Raw genomic sequence first — 13,680 nt, forward strand, 5'->3', positions numbered from 1 at the left:
GCTGGTGGTGTCAGCAGGGCACAGGTGAGGTCTCCATGAGAAGGCAGAAGTAGGAACCAGAGCTGTGAGGCCCTGGGGGGCACAGAGGAGAAGGAGGGTGAACACGGAGCAGGGGGCTGTGCAGGGAGGGTATGAGCTCCAAACTGATGGGCAGCGTGGCTGGCTCGACCAGCCCTATTTCTGCCCATGCCATTTTATTTTCTTTACCGCAAATGAGGATCTTGCTAGTCGCATGAGACCTGACACACTGGGCCCCCAAGTTCTCCTGCAGCTCTGGTGGGTGTTTGTGGCTCGATTTTGGCAGGATGTCTCCAAACATCCCTGTGCAGAGGGCAGAACCATCTCCCCATTCTGTCCTTCCCAGTGTTCCTCTGAACCAGGATACTTCCCAGACATGGTGCTCAGCAGAGCACAAGTCATGAAAGCACTGACCATTCTGGCCACAGCATCACTGGATACTAAAGTAATGTAGAAGAACATACAGGATCAAATGCTGCTCGTAGAGCTAAATAAATTTTTCTTCCAGTAAATTTATATATGTTTATTAATACTTTTCAATTTATTACAGTGCTTGTAACAAACATTACTGCTACATAGATAAGTTTGGTGATTAAAGAATTACCAATGACGCCTACTTGACCAAATGCACTACTTCACTTAACAAGGCAGAAACATATCTATATATGTGCCACAGGTATTTGAACAGGGTTCAATTTAAACCAATTAGTAAAATAGCCTGTTGGGACTAAAAATAATTGTTGTCTGGGAATACGTGAATTCAACACTGCTAGAAAATCCCTGCCATCTGACGTAGGAGGATTTATAGGTTTAGTGGAAATTGCTTTCCCCACTGTCCAGATTAAATACTGCAGGATGATTTTTTGTATGAGTAAACATCCTTTCAATAACGATCAGACCGATAATGTCTTAAAAAGAGAAACAGGATCTACATTTAGGTTTTCTTTTTCTTGTATGGACTATTTCTGGATACAGGACCTTCAGGTAACATGTTGACTGTCCATAAAATGCATTTTAGCATCTTCCTCCTGCTGTGGGGATGGATTTTATCCACTGAATGCAGAACCCACCGACAAGGAAAAGAAATACATGAGGTATACAAAAAAGGCAGGTGAGTCTCATGTTTTTATATTCAAGTAGCTATAGTTTGGATAAATGTAATATTTTGGGTGATGATAAAATGACTAACAGATAATTTGAGCTTGCATTTGCAGACTGTGATCTCTCCGGCAAAAATATTTTCTGTAGTTTCTTTTGCCAATGAGTAAGTTTTAATGCATTTTCTACAGTGAAAATCACTGCTTCTTTCAAAAAATAGTTTCTGAAGTGTCTAAAAGTTTGAAAGGGTACAAAAAAAGAGATATTTATATTTATGGTAGTTAAAATGTGATAGAATATTTACATGAAAGTGAAAATGAAATTTAGGTCCATGAGAATTGTTTAATTCACTAAAGATTAGATAGACTTGAGACCTCAGATGAAAACATTCAGAATTTGTTTTTTTGTTTCCATGTAATTTGTCTTATAGACCTTTTAAAAGGAAAAAATAAAGTCTCTCAGCAAGGCAATGGTCAATTATCAGAAGAACTAGAAAGAGCATTCAGTATATAGTATTAATATGCTAAAATTATCTAAAACATTGTCTATTCTTTGTCTCTATATATCTCTCTTACAAAATGACTATATGATATTTTGATCTACCTTGTAGACAGCCATTTCAGGAGGACTTGAGTGGAGGAAGGGTTTTTGTTACAACTGAGTTCTGATTATTTATATTCTATTTGGGAAATATTTGGAACTTTGTGTGAGGATTTTTATGTTCAGGCAAAAAACAAGTTACACCTGGAGGAAAAAATACTTTTTCTTTTTTATGTAAAAATATAGCTGACACATTTAATGTTGTTTAAATGCTATGTACTTCTACTTGTGACAAATGGAACCTGTGTTGTCTCTGCTTTACTATAGTGCTGATCTGTAAAGGCTCCATATCATCATCAGTCCTATAAAGTGTATAGGGTTGGAAATGCAGGAATGTCACAGTCCTGAGGAATTCAAACCACTCTTATTAGCCTTCAGAAAAACACAGCTGAAAGGTAGAAGGGATGGAAAGTGCTTATTTTCCTGCAGCCCCTTGTAGCAGGTGAGGGGCACCTTACAGAGGGACTGCAGTGTCCCGGGCAGTCCTCGGGCATCCATGAACCATTTGATATGTAGGAAGTGGCTTTAGCAGTGGCACCACCTCCATGGAGGTATAACTGGCAAAATGGATGCAGTGCTCTCTTCATGAGCAGCCCCAGGGGATGCATTACCAGAGACAGTATGGGTACAAGACAGGCACAAAATCCCTTTTTTTGATGAGGCTTCATGACAGTGACAGCAGAGGTAACATGTTGGCTGTAGCAAATGAAGGAGGTGAAAAGCAAGGTACCACCATGTGAGCTGGGAAGCATCCAGACAAGAGGAATGTGCACACACAGCCATTTTCTTGCTTGTCATCTTTAAGGAAAGCTCTATAGTGCACTAAATGCTTAATAGTGTCAGTGCAATGAAGTGACAATATAACAAATCAAAGCCAAAAAGTTTTAAAAATGTGTGAAAATGGAAAAGAAATACCGATTCACTAAATGCAGGAGCTGCCTCTTCACCTATACTTTGCATATAAGGTGTAATTGTTTCAGGGTAAGCCCATCAGAAAGCCCTGAGGTGATGTGGCTCTGGAGAACTGGCTCCACTGCCCTCCCAGCATGCCCACGCTGGCCTGGGAGGGCATTTCTGGCCCATGTTTTCCTCAGTAGGGCACAATGATGTTGAGGACAGCTAATGGGGAGAGAGGAAAAAAGCTGGCCTGTGGCTGTAGGGTTGTCCATCAACAGCATGGTGCCCAGCACAGTGCCCACTTTGTCCTGTGATGGGACAGCCTGTGAGACACCCATGTAAAGTAAAAAAAGATTATTATGGCCATCCATAGGATGACCACAGGACCTTAGGATTTCCTCCTAAGCACAACCAACAAACCCTTCTGTACCAAACCTTCAATATCAAATTCAGAACAGGATTGCAAGTATTTTTTAACTCTGACTTCCATCTGTTTGGTCCTGTTTTGTGCTATCTTGTCTCCTCTCCATCGAGGTATTTGCAGGAAGACCAAGCCTCCAATCATCCCTGCTTACATACTTTCAGGAGAGAAATCTTCTTGCATTTCTCAGTGTGGAATGCTTCCCAAGCTTTGACCCAGCCATTTGCTTGTTTTCCTCTGTCCCTTCACTGCTTTTTCAAGATTGACATCAGGACTAGGTGCAGTATTTGTACAGCACTCCAGCAAGTGCTGTATGCAGAGGTAATCCCCATGACCTCCCCCTGACCTCCCCATGACTGCAGTCAGGGTTTTCCAGTGGGATATGAAGCCAAACACTACCAGGCATCTGTGTATAGCAGAACACCTCATCTCAGAGGTCCAGTCAAGCCTCTTTGCTCTCATAGGGTGGTCTCTTATATGTTAAGATGCTGGTTATATAAAACAGTTTTGAATTAGGCATGATTCCTTGGCACTACAATCAAAGTCCATGTCTTTTTCCATCACAGAGTTAGATCCTGGATTCAAAACAGATTGGAGGATGCTATATTACATCAGAAAAACATGCAGAAAACATTGCTCCTGAACATTTTGGATTTGACTCTGTTTCCCCCTCCCTTCAACATCCAGTCTTTTTGCAGGAGGAGAAGTTAGAGTAATTGACCTCTTTACTCCTCTCTGAACACTCTTATCTCTTGCTCCATAAGGCTTGTGGTAAGGACCAGGATGGAAATCCATCCCTCCACTATAGTCTTTTCTTTCTGAAGAAAGACACAGACCTCAGTGTGGATTGATGGGAAAATCTATTTGACGTGGAAAAGACTGTATCCACACCATCACAAGATGCTCAGGATGGCTTGATTTGGCACCCATGACCTCCCTGGCCCCCAGAATCCCTACAGAACAACAGGATCATCCTTTTGCCCTAGTGCCAGGGCTCAGCGCCAGCCACCGGTGTTGGCACATGGCAGGTGCACCTGCTGTAAAGACCTGCCACATTGGGTGGGTTGCCAGCATCCTGCTGTCCCTGGCAGACGTGTCCAGCTTTACCCCTGTTTCTCACGGTGCAGCTGATGGAGGAATACATAGGCTTTAATTTGTTTCTTTGGATTGTGTATCAGTTTCTTCCAAAGAGACTAACTTGCACTGAACTCTGCTTTCAAATTAAAACTCACCTCTGGATCTATAGTTTTCAGCTCTAGGCCTTCTCTTTTCACCTGCTCAAATCCAGCTGAGCTCACATCCACAGCCTTCACATTCTAGAGATGTGGCAAATGGAGTATATGGGGAGCTGCAGGGTAAGACTCTTTCTCTGTCACAATTTTTGTCACTGCAGGTACCCCATTCTAGCATGAGACATAAGAGCTGTGAAGAAGATTGAGCAGATGGGAGAGGCTTTGTCCATGAGAGTTCATGTATACACCACAGTCTTATGAGGACTGGGTTTGCATGACAGGAATTTTGAAAAAGGTCCCAAAAAATTCCTTAAATAAAGCTGCTGAGGCTTTAGGACATAGTGTGACAAGAAAATGGCAAATCAGTCTAGGTCAAAGTATACAGACAGTCACAGAGAAAGCAATACAGTAGATAGCTTTATTGCACGGGACTTACTACAGAGCCTTCAAATATTGTAATTCACTGTAAAAATATCTCTGTGCCAGTCAGACTCAACTACTTACTTTTGCTAATCTCCAGGACAAATCACCTCAAAGGAATTTCACTTCAAAGAGCAGCAATATAAAAATAAAAGCTTTCTCACCTTGCATACACATTCACAGTTTGCAGTCAGCTGTGTGCAAAACCTGCAGGGATTGCAAGGCTTTTTATGCCTGTTAGTTCAGAGTGCCAAAACTCCTACAGAAAGGAGCTGAGTTCCGGAGCACTGGCAAGAGAGCTGTCTGCTGTTTTCCCAACTGCTCAGGCTCTTGGAAGGCCACCAGGCTTCGGAGGGAGGCAGAGGGGGGGGTCACTAGAATGATGCAAAGGCTCAGTAAAAGTCAAAACATCATTGTGTCAACAAAAGGGCCAAAGCCTGTGTTGCTAATTAGACTTGCAGAATCTACTAGAGAGGATGAGCAATAGGAAAAGAACTGTCCTGGAGCTGAGCCATATTTGTTGTTCTGCCAGAGCTAACTGCTGGGGGCAGGGGGAAAGAAAAATCTCTTTTAACACTAAAATCTCCCTGGACAGCATTAAAACCACCTTTCAGACAAATGGTATAAAAATGGCAGACAAATGGCTCTCAACAGAAGAGATTTCACTGTAAAAGAGCCAGAGATGATGTTTGTTTAACCTTACCTAAGAGACTCACTTCATGTTGTTTGTCATGTCCCTACCATTCCCTTACTAATAATTTTGCCTCACTCTTATCTCCAAATAGTAACCCATTTGTATAAACAAATCTTGCTAATGCAAAGTGTCTTTAGATCAGACTTTTGGAGTGCATGGTAAGACTGTAAAATGCCTGTTGAAGGCATTGCCACATTATCAGTGGTGAGCCAGATCCATTGAGCCCACAGGTCCCAAGGCATTGCTTTCTGGGATCAGTTTGAGTTGTGTCTGGACACCTCTTGCTCCAGCAGTGCTGGGTCTCAAGAGAACACGAGACCAGTGTGGACTTCAGGCCAGTGCAAGTGGTATCTCCCCATCTCCCAGTTAGGAACTTGCCTTCCCCTTTTCTCCTTTCTTCTTCATCTCCTTCACTCCTTTTCTTTCCCTTATTGAAGGTTTCTCCTCTTCTTCAATAAGCTATTTCTCTCTATTTTGTTCCTTTCTCTGCCCTGTGTTCCACCTACCTCATTTTTTTTCCCTAGCCACATCCCTTGCCCTTGTCACACAAAGCTGCTAAGATTTACCCTGTTGCTTTCAACTTCATATCCCTTTGTGGCTTACTTCAAACCCTTTTCTTGCCTCCAACCATGCTCCTCTTCTTAATATTGTTATGCATTAGTTTATTTTTCATTATTGCTTCACTATTTCTCTCATTTGTCTTTTCACCCCTGTCGTTCTTTCCAGAAATTTCAATCCTGCGTGGCACATTTTCTTGGACCAGACAGAAGTGTCCCCGCTCTGCTTCTCATAGCAAGTGATGATGCTTTGAAAACTCTATTTTCTACTTTCATCATTATCACCGGCCTCCTTTCGTCCCTTCTAGAATTTATCTCGGGTCTATGTGCCACATAGCTTCCTGACTTTATTTGTTGCATTTGTGGCAGAACAGTCTCTACTGGCACTTCTGTAGCTATGTTCATACACCCAAGTACTCTTCAGCCTTGCATGGCCCCTAATGATAGAAGCTCCAGGCAACATTGCAATTTCCTCAGGATCAGCAGCTTTATGTTTTCTTCTGGCTCACCAGTACTGCAATGTGTTTTATGAGCTGGTGTGAGGAGACATAACGGGCTGTGTGCAGCCTCACCAAAACAAAAACCAACCCCAAACCAATTCAGAGATGCTGCAAGGTAGTTTCTTCCATCCTGAGTGCATATAAATTGATTTTCTCATTGCAGAGTTGAGTTCACATCAAATGATGATGGTTTTTCTTTCAAAATACACTGTCACCTTGCAAACTCACTTCTGTGAAAGCACTCACGGATTTCAGAGTGAATTTCACAGTGTGATGCCATGCTTGCATGCTTTCTTTCAAATTTCTTTTCCTTGCTATGCATTGCAGAAAGTCTTGAGTGACAGATTCCTGCCCACCTGCACCAAGCTGCTCTTGAATTTATATGCTTGAACCATTATCACTTGGCCATCTTCTCCTTTTCCACTCTGAGAGCCCTGCTCAGGCTGCCTGGAAAGCTTCTCCACCTCCAAGATCTCTCCTCTTACTCTGCTATTTTTTCTGGCTATGGGCATTGGATATGTGAGATGTTGACATGCCTTGGTGTTGCTAACAGCTTTGAAATGCCTCTGTCTCCTTTGCTGCTCTGTCCCCAATAATGCTGAACCATTGTTTGTCCTCTTGAGCACTGTGCATCATTATGCTGATGTTTGCCAAGAAATAGCACAGTGACACTTCCTTAGCAGTGACGGTTGGTTTGGAGGCCATCACTATTTTAACGTCATTTCTGAAGGCAAAATGGAAAAAAATAAAAATACAAAGTAGAAATGAATGTACACTTTTCTGAATTTGTTAGCACTGAATTTTTCTGAAGTCATGAGAGTCTGCTGCAATTCTCCACCCATAGTTCGGATTTTAACTTCTTTGAATACTTACATATCTTCAGTAAATATTGTTTCCAGTAATTACTTTTTTATCCAAAATAATTTATAAAGCTATTGAACAACAGTGATGCTATTATAGGTGTCATGGGAAACTTTCTTCATGGTAAAAACTCTCCATAATTCCTCTGTTTCTTGTTTTGTAACCATACACACATGGGGAGCTTCATTCTGACTTCTGATTTCTTTATGAGAAGAACCTGTGTGTGATCTTGATCAGTCTTGTCTACAAGGCCACTAACTTTTTAGAGAAGGCCATTATTTTACAACAACTGCCTGAAACAAGGTTGTAGTGAGGTGGGTACCAGTCTCTTCTCTTAGGTAGCAAGTGACAGGACAAGAGGAGATGGCCTCAAGTTGCACCAGGAGAGGTTTAGATTAGATATTAGGAAAAATATTTTCATGGGAAGGTGAAGCACTGAAACAGGCTTCCCAGGGAAGTGGTGGAGTTACCATCTCTGGAAATGTTCAAAAAACGTGGATATGGCATTTGAGGACATGGTTTAATGGTGAATGTGGTGGTGGTTCCAGGTTGATGGCTGGTCTTGATGATTTTAAAGTTCTTTTCCAAACTTAATGTTTCCATAATTCTAAAGGGCATACTATGCTTCAAGAAAACTCTTCTTCAATGCATACTATATTTATCTGGTGTCTACTTTTGGTGGTTTTTGCTATCTTTGTAGCTAATTAGTCCAGTGGAACAGTCAGTAGCTTTTTAGAGTTCCAAAGAAGTAGAAAGCTGTTGCCTTCCAGTCCTGTATCACCAATGACAGTTGATTCAACAGTTTATTACTTGGCTTTCTTCCTGGTAAAAGCCTGTTGACTTGTAACTGTTAAATCCATTTACTTTAAATCTATCTGGTCCTGTGCCAAGATGAATATTCCTTAACTTTGCTCCAACAGCAGAATTGTTACAATTCTACTTTTTCTGTTCTATTCTATTACAATTCTATTTTTTTTGCCTAATTATTCCCTAATTATTATTTATACATTTATTTCTCCATATTCCATGTTGTTCTTAGTATTTATTATCTTTTATTGCAATTTGTCATATTGACATCAGACCTCTTCTCCAACGTGTTGTGGCTGCTTTGAATTGTGACCTTAGATTCCCAAATGCCTGTTTCTCTTTCAAGCATGCCCTCATGCCCACCGAGTTTTATAATTCTGTCATTTGTCTTATTATTGAAAATATTGATCAGCTACTTCCAGGATGAAATCTGTGAAATATTGTTTAGTGTCTCTCAGCAGCAAATGAATGGCATCACATTAACCATGGTACTTCAGACATGTTCAAAGTCACAGTTCCATCTCAACCCTATTTTCCTTGTTTAGTAATGAAAATTAAAAACCTCACTCAAATCTACTTTTCCTCCCGCTTACACTAAGGCAGCCAGTTACACCATCAGAGAGGACATTAGACTGGCTTGACGTCAATTATTGCAAAGATTCACACTGACTGATCTTTATAATCTCATTCCCTGGGGGAGGGGCAAACCAATGGATCACTTCAGTTTGTAACAATTTATTTTTGGATCTCAAAGCTCCAACTTCCTTCTTTTGTACTCTTCTTAAAACCAGGTATTATTTTCACCCTCATGCCCTCCCAGGGGCATCACCCATCTCTGAGGAGTCCTTGAAGGTGATGACTTACAGCTCAGAGTCTGTAGCACCTGGTACTCCCAGTGCTCCTGGGGAAATGCCATCAGCCTCTGTTGACTTCAATACCTTCAACTATCTAAATACTCCTTAAAATGCCCTTCCCTCACCTACACTGTGCTTGCAAGTCAACTTTTCTTCTAGGACTGGGTCAGACATGAAGGCTTTCAGCATGTTCTGCATTGACCCATTAGTCCTGGCCTCTTCCCTTCATCTATTTCTCTTTTTAACTTGGCTGAGTCCTAGCACCACGCCTGCCTCATCCTAGCTGGCAGGATGGATCTTCTGCTTCTTCCAACTCTTCCTTTCAACATATGTAACACAAAACTACCCAATACCCATGCACTGCTTGCAATTCCTGCAACTTATATAGGGGTACTTTCATTTTTGCAATATCAGATACAGTGTCAAGACCTCAGGCAGCACGACTTTTCTGTGAGTAATCAATATGTGTACATATGTTCCCTTTTCATCTTTAGTCAGTGTTTATGTCCAGGCAAAGAGCAAAAGAAGTGCAACTTTTAAAGCATGTATGTATGTCTCCTGCATATTTAGGATTCTGAGACTGACCTGTATTCAAGCAATAATGGATTAAAATGGGAGTCCCATTCAATTTTCTGCATCACTCAAAAAAAAGATGGGAGAAGAGCCCTGAATCCCACAGTTTCTCATGCTTCATAATGTAAACATCAAAAATAGTGTTATTTCCCCCTTTCTTTTAATATATTTAACAATATATATTATAATAGCAATGTATCACCTTTCTTCACAATCTTTAAACTTATTAATCATAAGGGCACATAGTCCAAAATAATTACAAACAAATAAGGGCTTGACAAATACAAAAAAACCCCAAACATTTAATGATAAATATTCCTCATTTCTTAGAGTCTTGTTTACAGCTCATGGTTTTGCAAGTCTCTCAATTTGAGTACAAATTACTGGATTTCTATCCTACATTATCCCTGGGGAATGAATGTATTACACAGTGGATCATGTCTGGTGAAGTGCATGTCACTAGGTAAAAGTAGCTTCCTCTCACTTCAGGTTTGCTCTTTCCTCCCTCAAGTGCTGGGTGGGTTTTCTTCCCATTTAGCTACCTCACTTTTCCTCCTTCTGCAAAGCTTCTCCCTGGGCTCTGGACAACTTTTCAGTCTTCACCTGGACCTGCTGCACCACCTGTTCACCAGCATCTCCTGCTTGCTGAGAAGCCTTCCCAATTCATTTGCAAGTCTTAAAGCATGCTATGGAGGAACTTTCTGTGAGCTCCCCACTCCAAACACTCTTTTCTTCCTTTGGGACACAGGCTGGGAAGTTCTTTAGCACAGCAAGGCTTGCATGTCTCCAGGAGCTGGACATTATCTCTGTCCAGGTGAGGGGACATCACTACTCATGAGGGACTGTCCAGGCTCTCTGTGCCCCAGGAGTCATCCCACAAAATTATGAAGCACTGTTTGAGTCTGATGCCTCCTCTCTTTGCTCCTTTTGATATCTTCTGGCATTCCTCAATTCCCTCCCCACCTCTGCCCACCTTTTCTCCTCAGTCTCACACAAAGCACAGGTGCTGCTGCAGATCCCAACTCCCTTTGTCTCTGCCCTACTTTTTCCTTGCAGGAACCCCCTGTATGTTTGTGCATACAATCCTCAGTTCCTTTTTGCTTCTCCTCCATTCCCTCAAGCAGCATTCCCCTGTCTGGTTTTGGCCTTTAACAGGATGCTAATGTCGCATGAACCCCAGTCACTAACCATTCGTAAAATAGGGAGATCAAAGCCTAGTCAAATATGTAGGCATTTACTAGCTATTTAATAAGATTTTTACACTTCTCACAGATCTCTAGAGTACCAATATACCTTTGCCAATCCCATGTCCATCCTGCCAAGATTTTGTTCCCCAAACGGACTTGTGTTGCCTCCGCTGCCCTCTCCTGCCTTGCCCAGATGAAATTTGATGGGAAGACCAAGCAGAACAGGGGTGCTGGCGTTCCCCTGCCCATCATGGCATGAGGTCTGTGCAGCACAGCTGGTGCAGGATGGAGGCACAGCACAAGCTGTCCACACCTGCTCACACAGGGATGGAGGGCCCAGAGTCGAGTGCCATGGCATGGTTGGCAGGCAAGAGGGACTTGCATCACTTTCTTTACTTTCCAATTAGAAGTCTCAACAAGCTCCATATCCCCTGTTGCTTTGCATCAGTGGTGAGGAAATCTGTGTATTGGCTGATCTGTGAGATTACAGGCGGAAAATGTATATTGCAGAAGTAACATGTGCAAACTAAAATGCTACAACAGGTAGTGACCTCTCACATTTGTTTTGGTTGCTTCCAAAAGTTCTTATTTCCAAGATGAAGAATACTGTGGAGTTTCTGGTGCACATTGTAAGTGTGCACCTGACATTCGTCTAGCACCTGTTCTGTGAAGTGGGGCATTTGGAAATGCCTGCTGGAACCTTCAGATATCATGGTTGGACTGTTTCTTCTGAAAATCAGACACTGTTAACCCTAACCATGCAAGCCTTTTTGCTGTGTTGGGGTGATTATTAGAGCAATAGGAAATATCATGCTTTAAAATACAAAAAGGGTAACTTCCTTTTGCCTTGTGTCTGTAGCAGTAGTGATCTGGGTTGGCTGATTTTCTTCCCCACCTATCCTACACTTCAGCCACATCATTGCCTCCCAGCCCCAGCAAGCCTCAGACTTTGGGGCAGAGGCATCTCAAGGACCCTTGAAGAAGTGGGTAGATCTGGGACAATGACTTTTTGCATCACCCCAGCTGCCATCAAGAGCCCAAGAGTTACTCTAGCAATGCACTGTGAATAAAAGCCACTCTGCTCCAGTTGTTGCTTTTTCACAAAGCATCTCTGTGAGCTTCATGAGACACAAAATGCCTGTTGGCATTGTAACTGCTGCAGATAAAAGACTGTGTGGGGGAAAAAAAGGGTTGTTCATGATTCAGTGTATTTTATCTCAGGGATGATTGTTTAGTTTTAAGGAGCCTGTCACCCCAGTGAAGGCAGGAGGGACACTCCCAGCCAGTTGTGCTGAGCAATCTGTGCACAATGTCTGGTGCACAATGTCTGGGCTGAATCTCCTGGCTGAGGCTGTTAACCACAAACACCCAGAAACAGCAGAAGCCACAGCAGCTTTCCATTGATTCACAGTCCAGACAGGTGGGCTAATGGGGTCCCATGATGGAACTGCCATTGATCACTGAGCCAGCAGAGGACTTTCCAGGAACCAGAGCAGAAAAGATATTTATTGATTAGAAAGAAATGGGTCTTCAAATTGGAGTAACTGGGTAACAGGTAAAAAAGTTTTGCCACCACAGAGCTGTGACAAGGGGAACAGGACTGGCAAAAAGAAGCAAATACCCAAACCAAAGCTCAAATGAACATAGTACCCTGCAGTGGATGGAGCATGGGGGACATTTTATGCTTGTCTGTGACAGGGAGATAAAGCTAAATTTAGAGGCGAGACAGAAACACCTGGAGAAACTAAAATGAAGCACCCAGGGTTGCTGGGTGCAGAGGATGGGGATGAGTTAGCCATGAATCCTTAATGGCCATGCCTTGAAGTCTTCCTTGACAAGCGGAATAGGGACAGAGCCACCATGATAAAACCTAGAAGGGAAATGAAAATTAGAAATTGCAAAAACATGGCCTGCTTCATCCCTGTTCAAATAGCAGCATTATTCCTGAACAGCCAAGAGTTTACTAGGGCACTTAAAGTCATGTAAATCGGTCAGCTTGTTGCCAGAATCTGCTTATCCCCAAAACACAAGAAATTACTTCCTGACAGCCAGCAGATAGAAACAGGCAGCAGTGAGACATATCAGAGAGGATGTAGAACAAGGCAGAAGACTCCAGAAAGTGCATTTTCCATTTGCAAGTGTTTTGCTGTGTGCTGCGCAGGTCCAAGCAGTGCTGCAGAAGCTGCTTCTTTTAATAGCAATGATGCTGCATAGCCCAAAGACTCTCCCAAACACATAAGTCTGTGCACTTATTCCTAGAATTCCTCTAGGAAGCAGTAGATAATGCGAAAAAAAAAATCCTACTCATCCAGTGCCTCACTTCGGGGTAAGTCAATGCTACAGCCCAACATGCCCATTCCTGACCTGGTTGTCTGCTTCTCTGTGGCAGCAGCAGGATGAATTTCCCTTCCATACTATTGGCTTTTGGAATGTTCCCAGCTCAGAAAGGAACTGTCCCACAAGGCCTGGGGTTCCTCCACCACACACCAAAGGGACAGTGGTGCTCAGGTGCTGTCAACCATTACTGCAAAAAGAGTTTTGCCACTGTAAGTCTCTACAGAGGGATTTGAAATGTCTGCTAAAAAAGCCTCATTAGTATAGTTGATTGGAGTTAGTGTTTATTACAGAGAGAAACTAATTTTTTTACTTTTAGTTAAAGATGTCTTAGAACTGCTAAATGTTTAAAATGTTACTTCTGCTTAAGCTACCATTTACATCACCAAAAGCATTATTCTTGCCTTTAAGGATTAAATAAAATATTGGCCAAAGACCTGAGAAGATGTTTCTTGACAGCCAGCTGGGAGATGGTATGAAGTCAGAAACAATTTGCACAATTTTTTTCTTTTTAAAATCCCCTGAAATAATTTGAAAATCTTTTCTTCTCGTGAAGATACCCGGCTGACTCTGGTCTGCAGGTGTCATGCTGTGCCCTCAGCACCCGAGGCCCCATGGCAGCTCCTG

At 42.3% G+C, this 13,680-nt stretch overlaps 1 protein-coding gene across 1 annotated transcript in view; it reads left to right on the forward strand.

Moving 5' to 3' along the window:
• The first annotated feature begins 649 nt into the window (after positions 1 to 649).
• LOC110478758 (gamma-aminobutyric acid receptor subunit rho-1) overlaps positions 650 to 13,680 on the forward strand; it is a 30,555-nt gene continuing 17,524 nt past the window's right edge. The window contains exon 1 of the mRNA XM_021545607.2: positions 650 to 1,129. Within this exon, the coding sequence (XP_021401282.1) occupies positions 1,008 to 1,129 (122 nt within the window). The 5' untranslated portion in view covers positions 650 to 1,007. The remainder of the gene's footprint in view (positions 1,130 to 13,680) is intronic.

Source organism: Lonchura striata, chromosome 3 (genome assembly GCF_046129695.1).
Source record: "Lonchura striata isolate bLonStr1 chromosome 3, bLonStr1.mat, whole genome shotgun sequence".
NCBI lineage: Eukaryota > Metazoa > Chordata > Aves > Passeriformes > Estrildidae > Lonchura > Lonchura striata.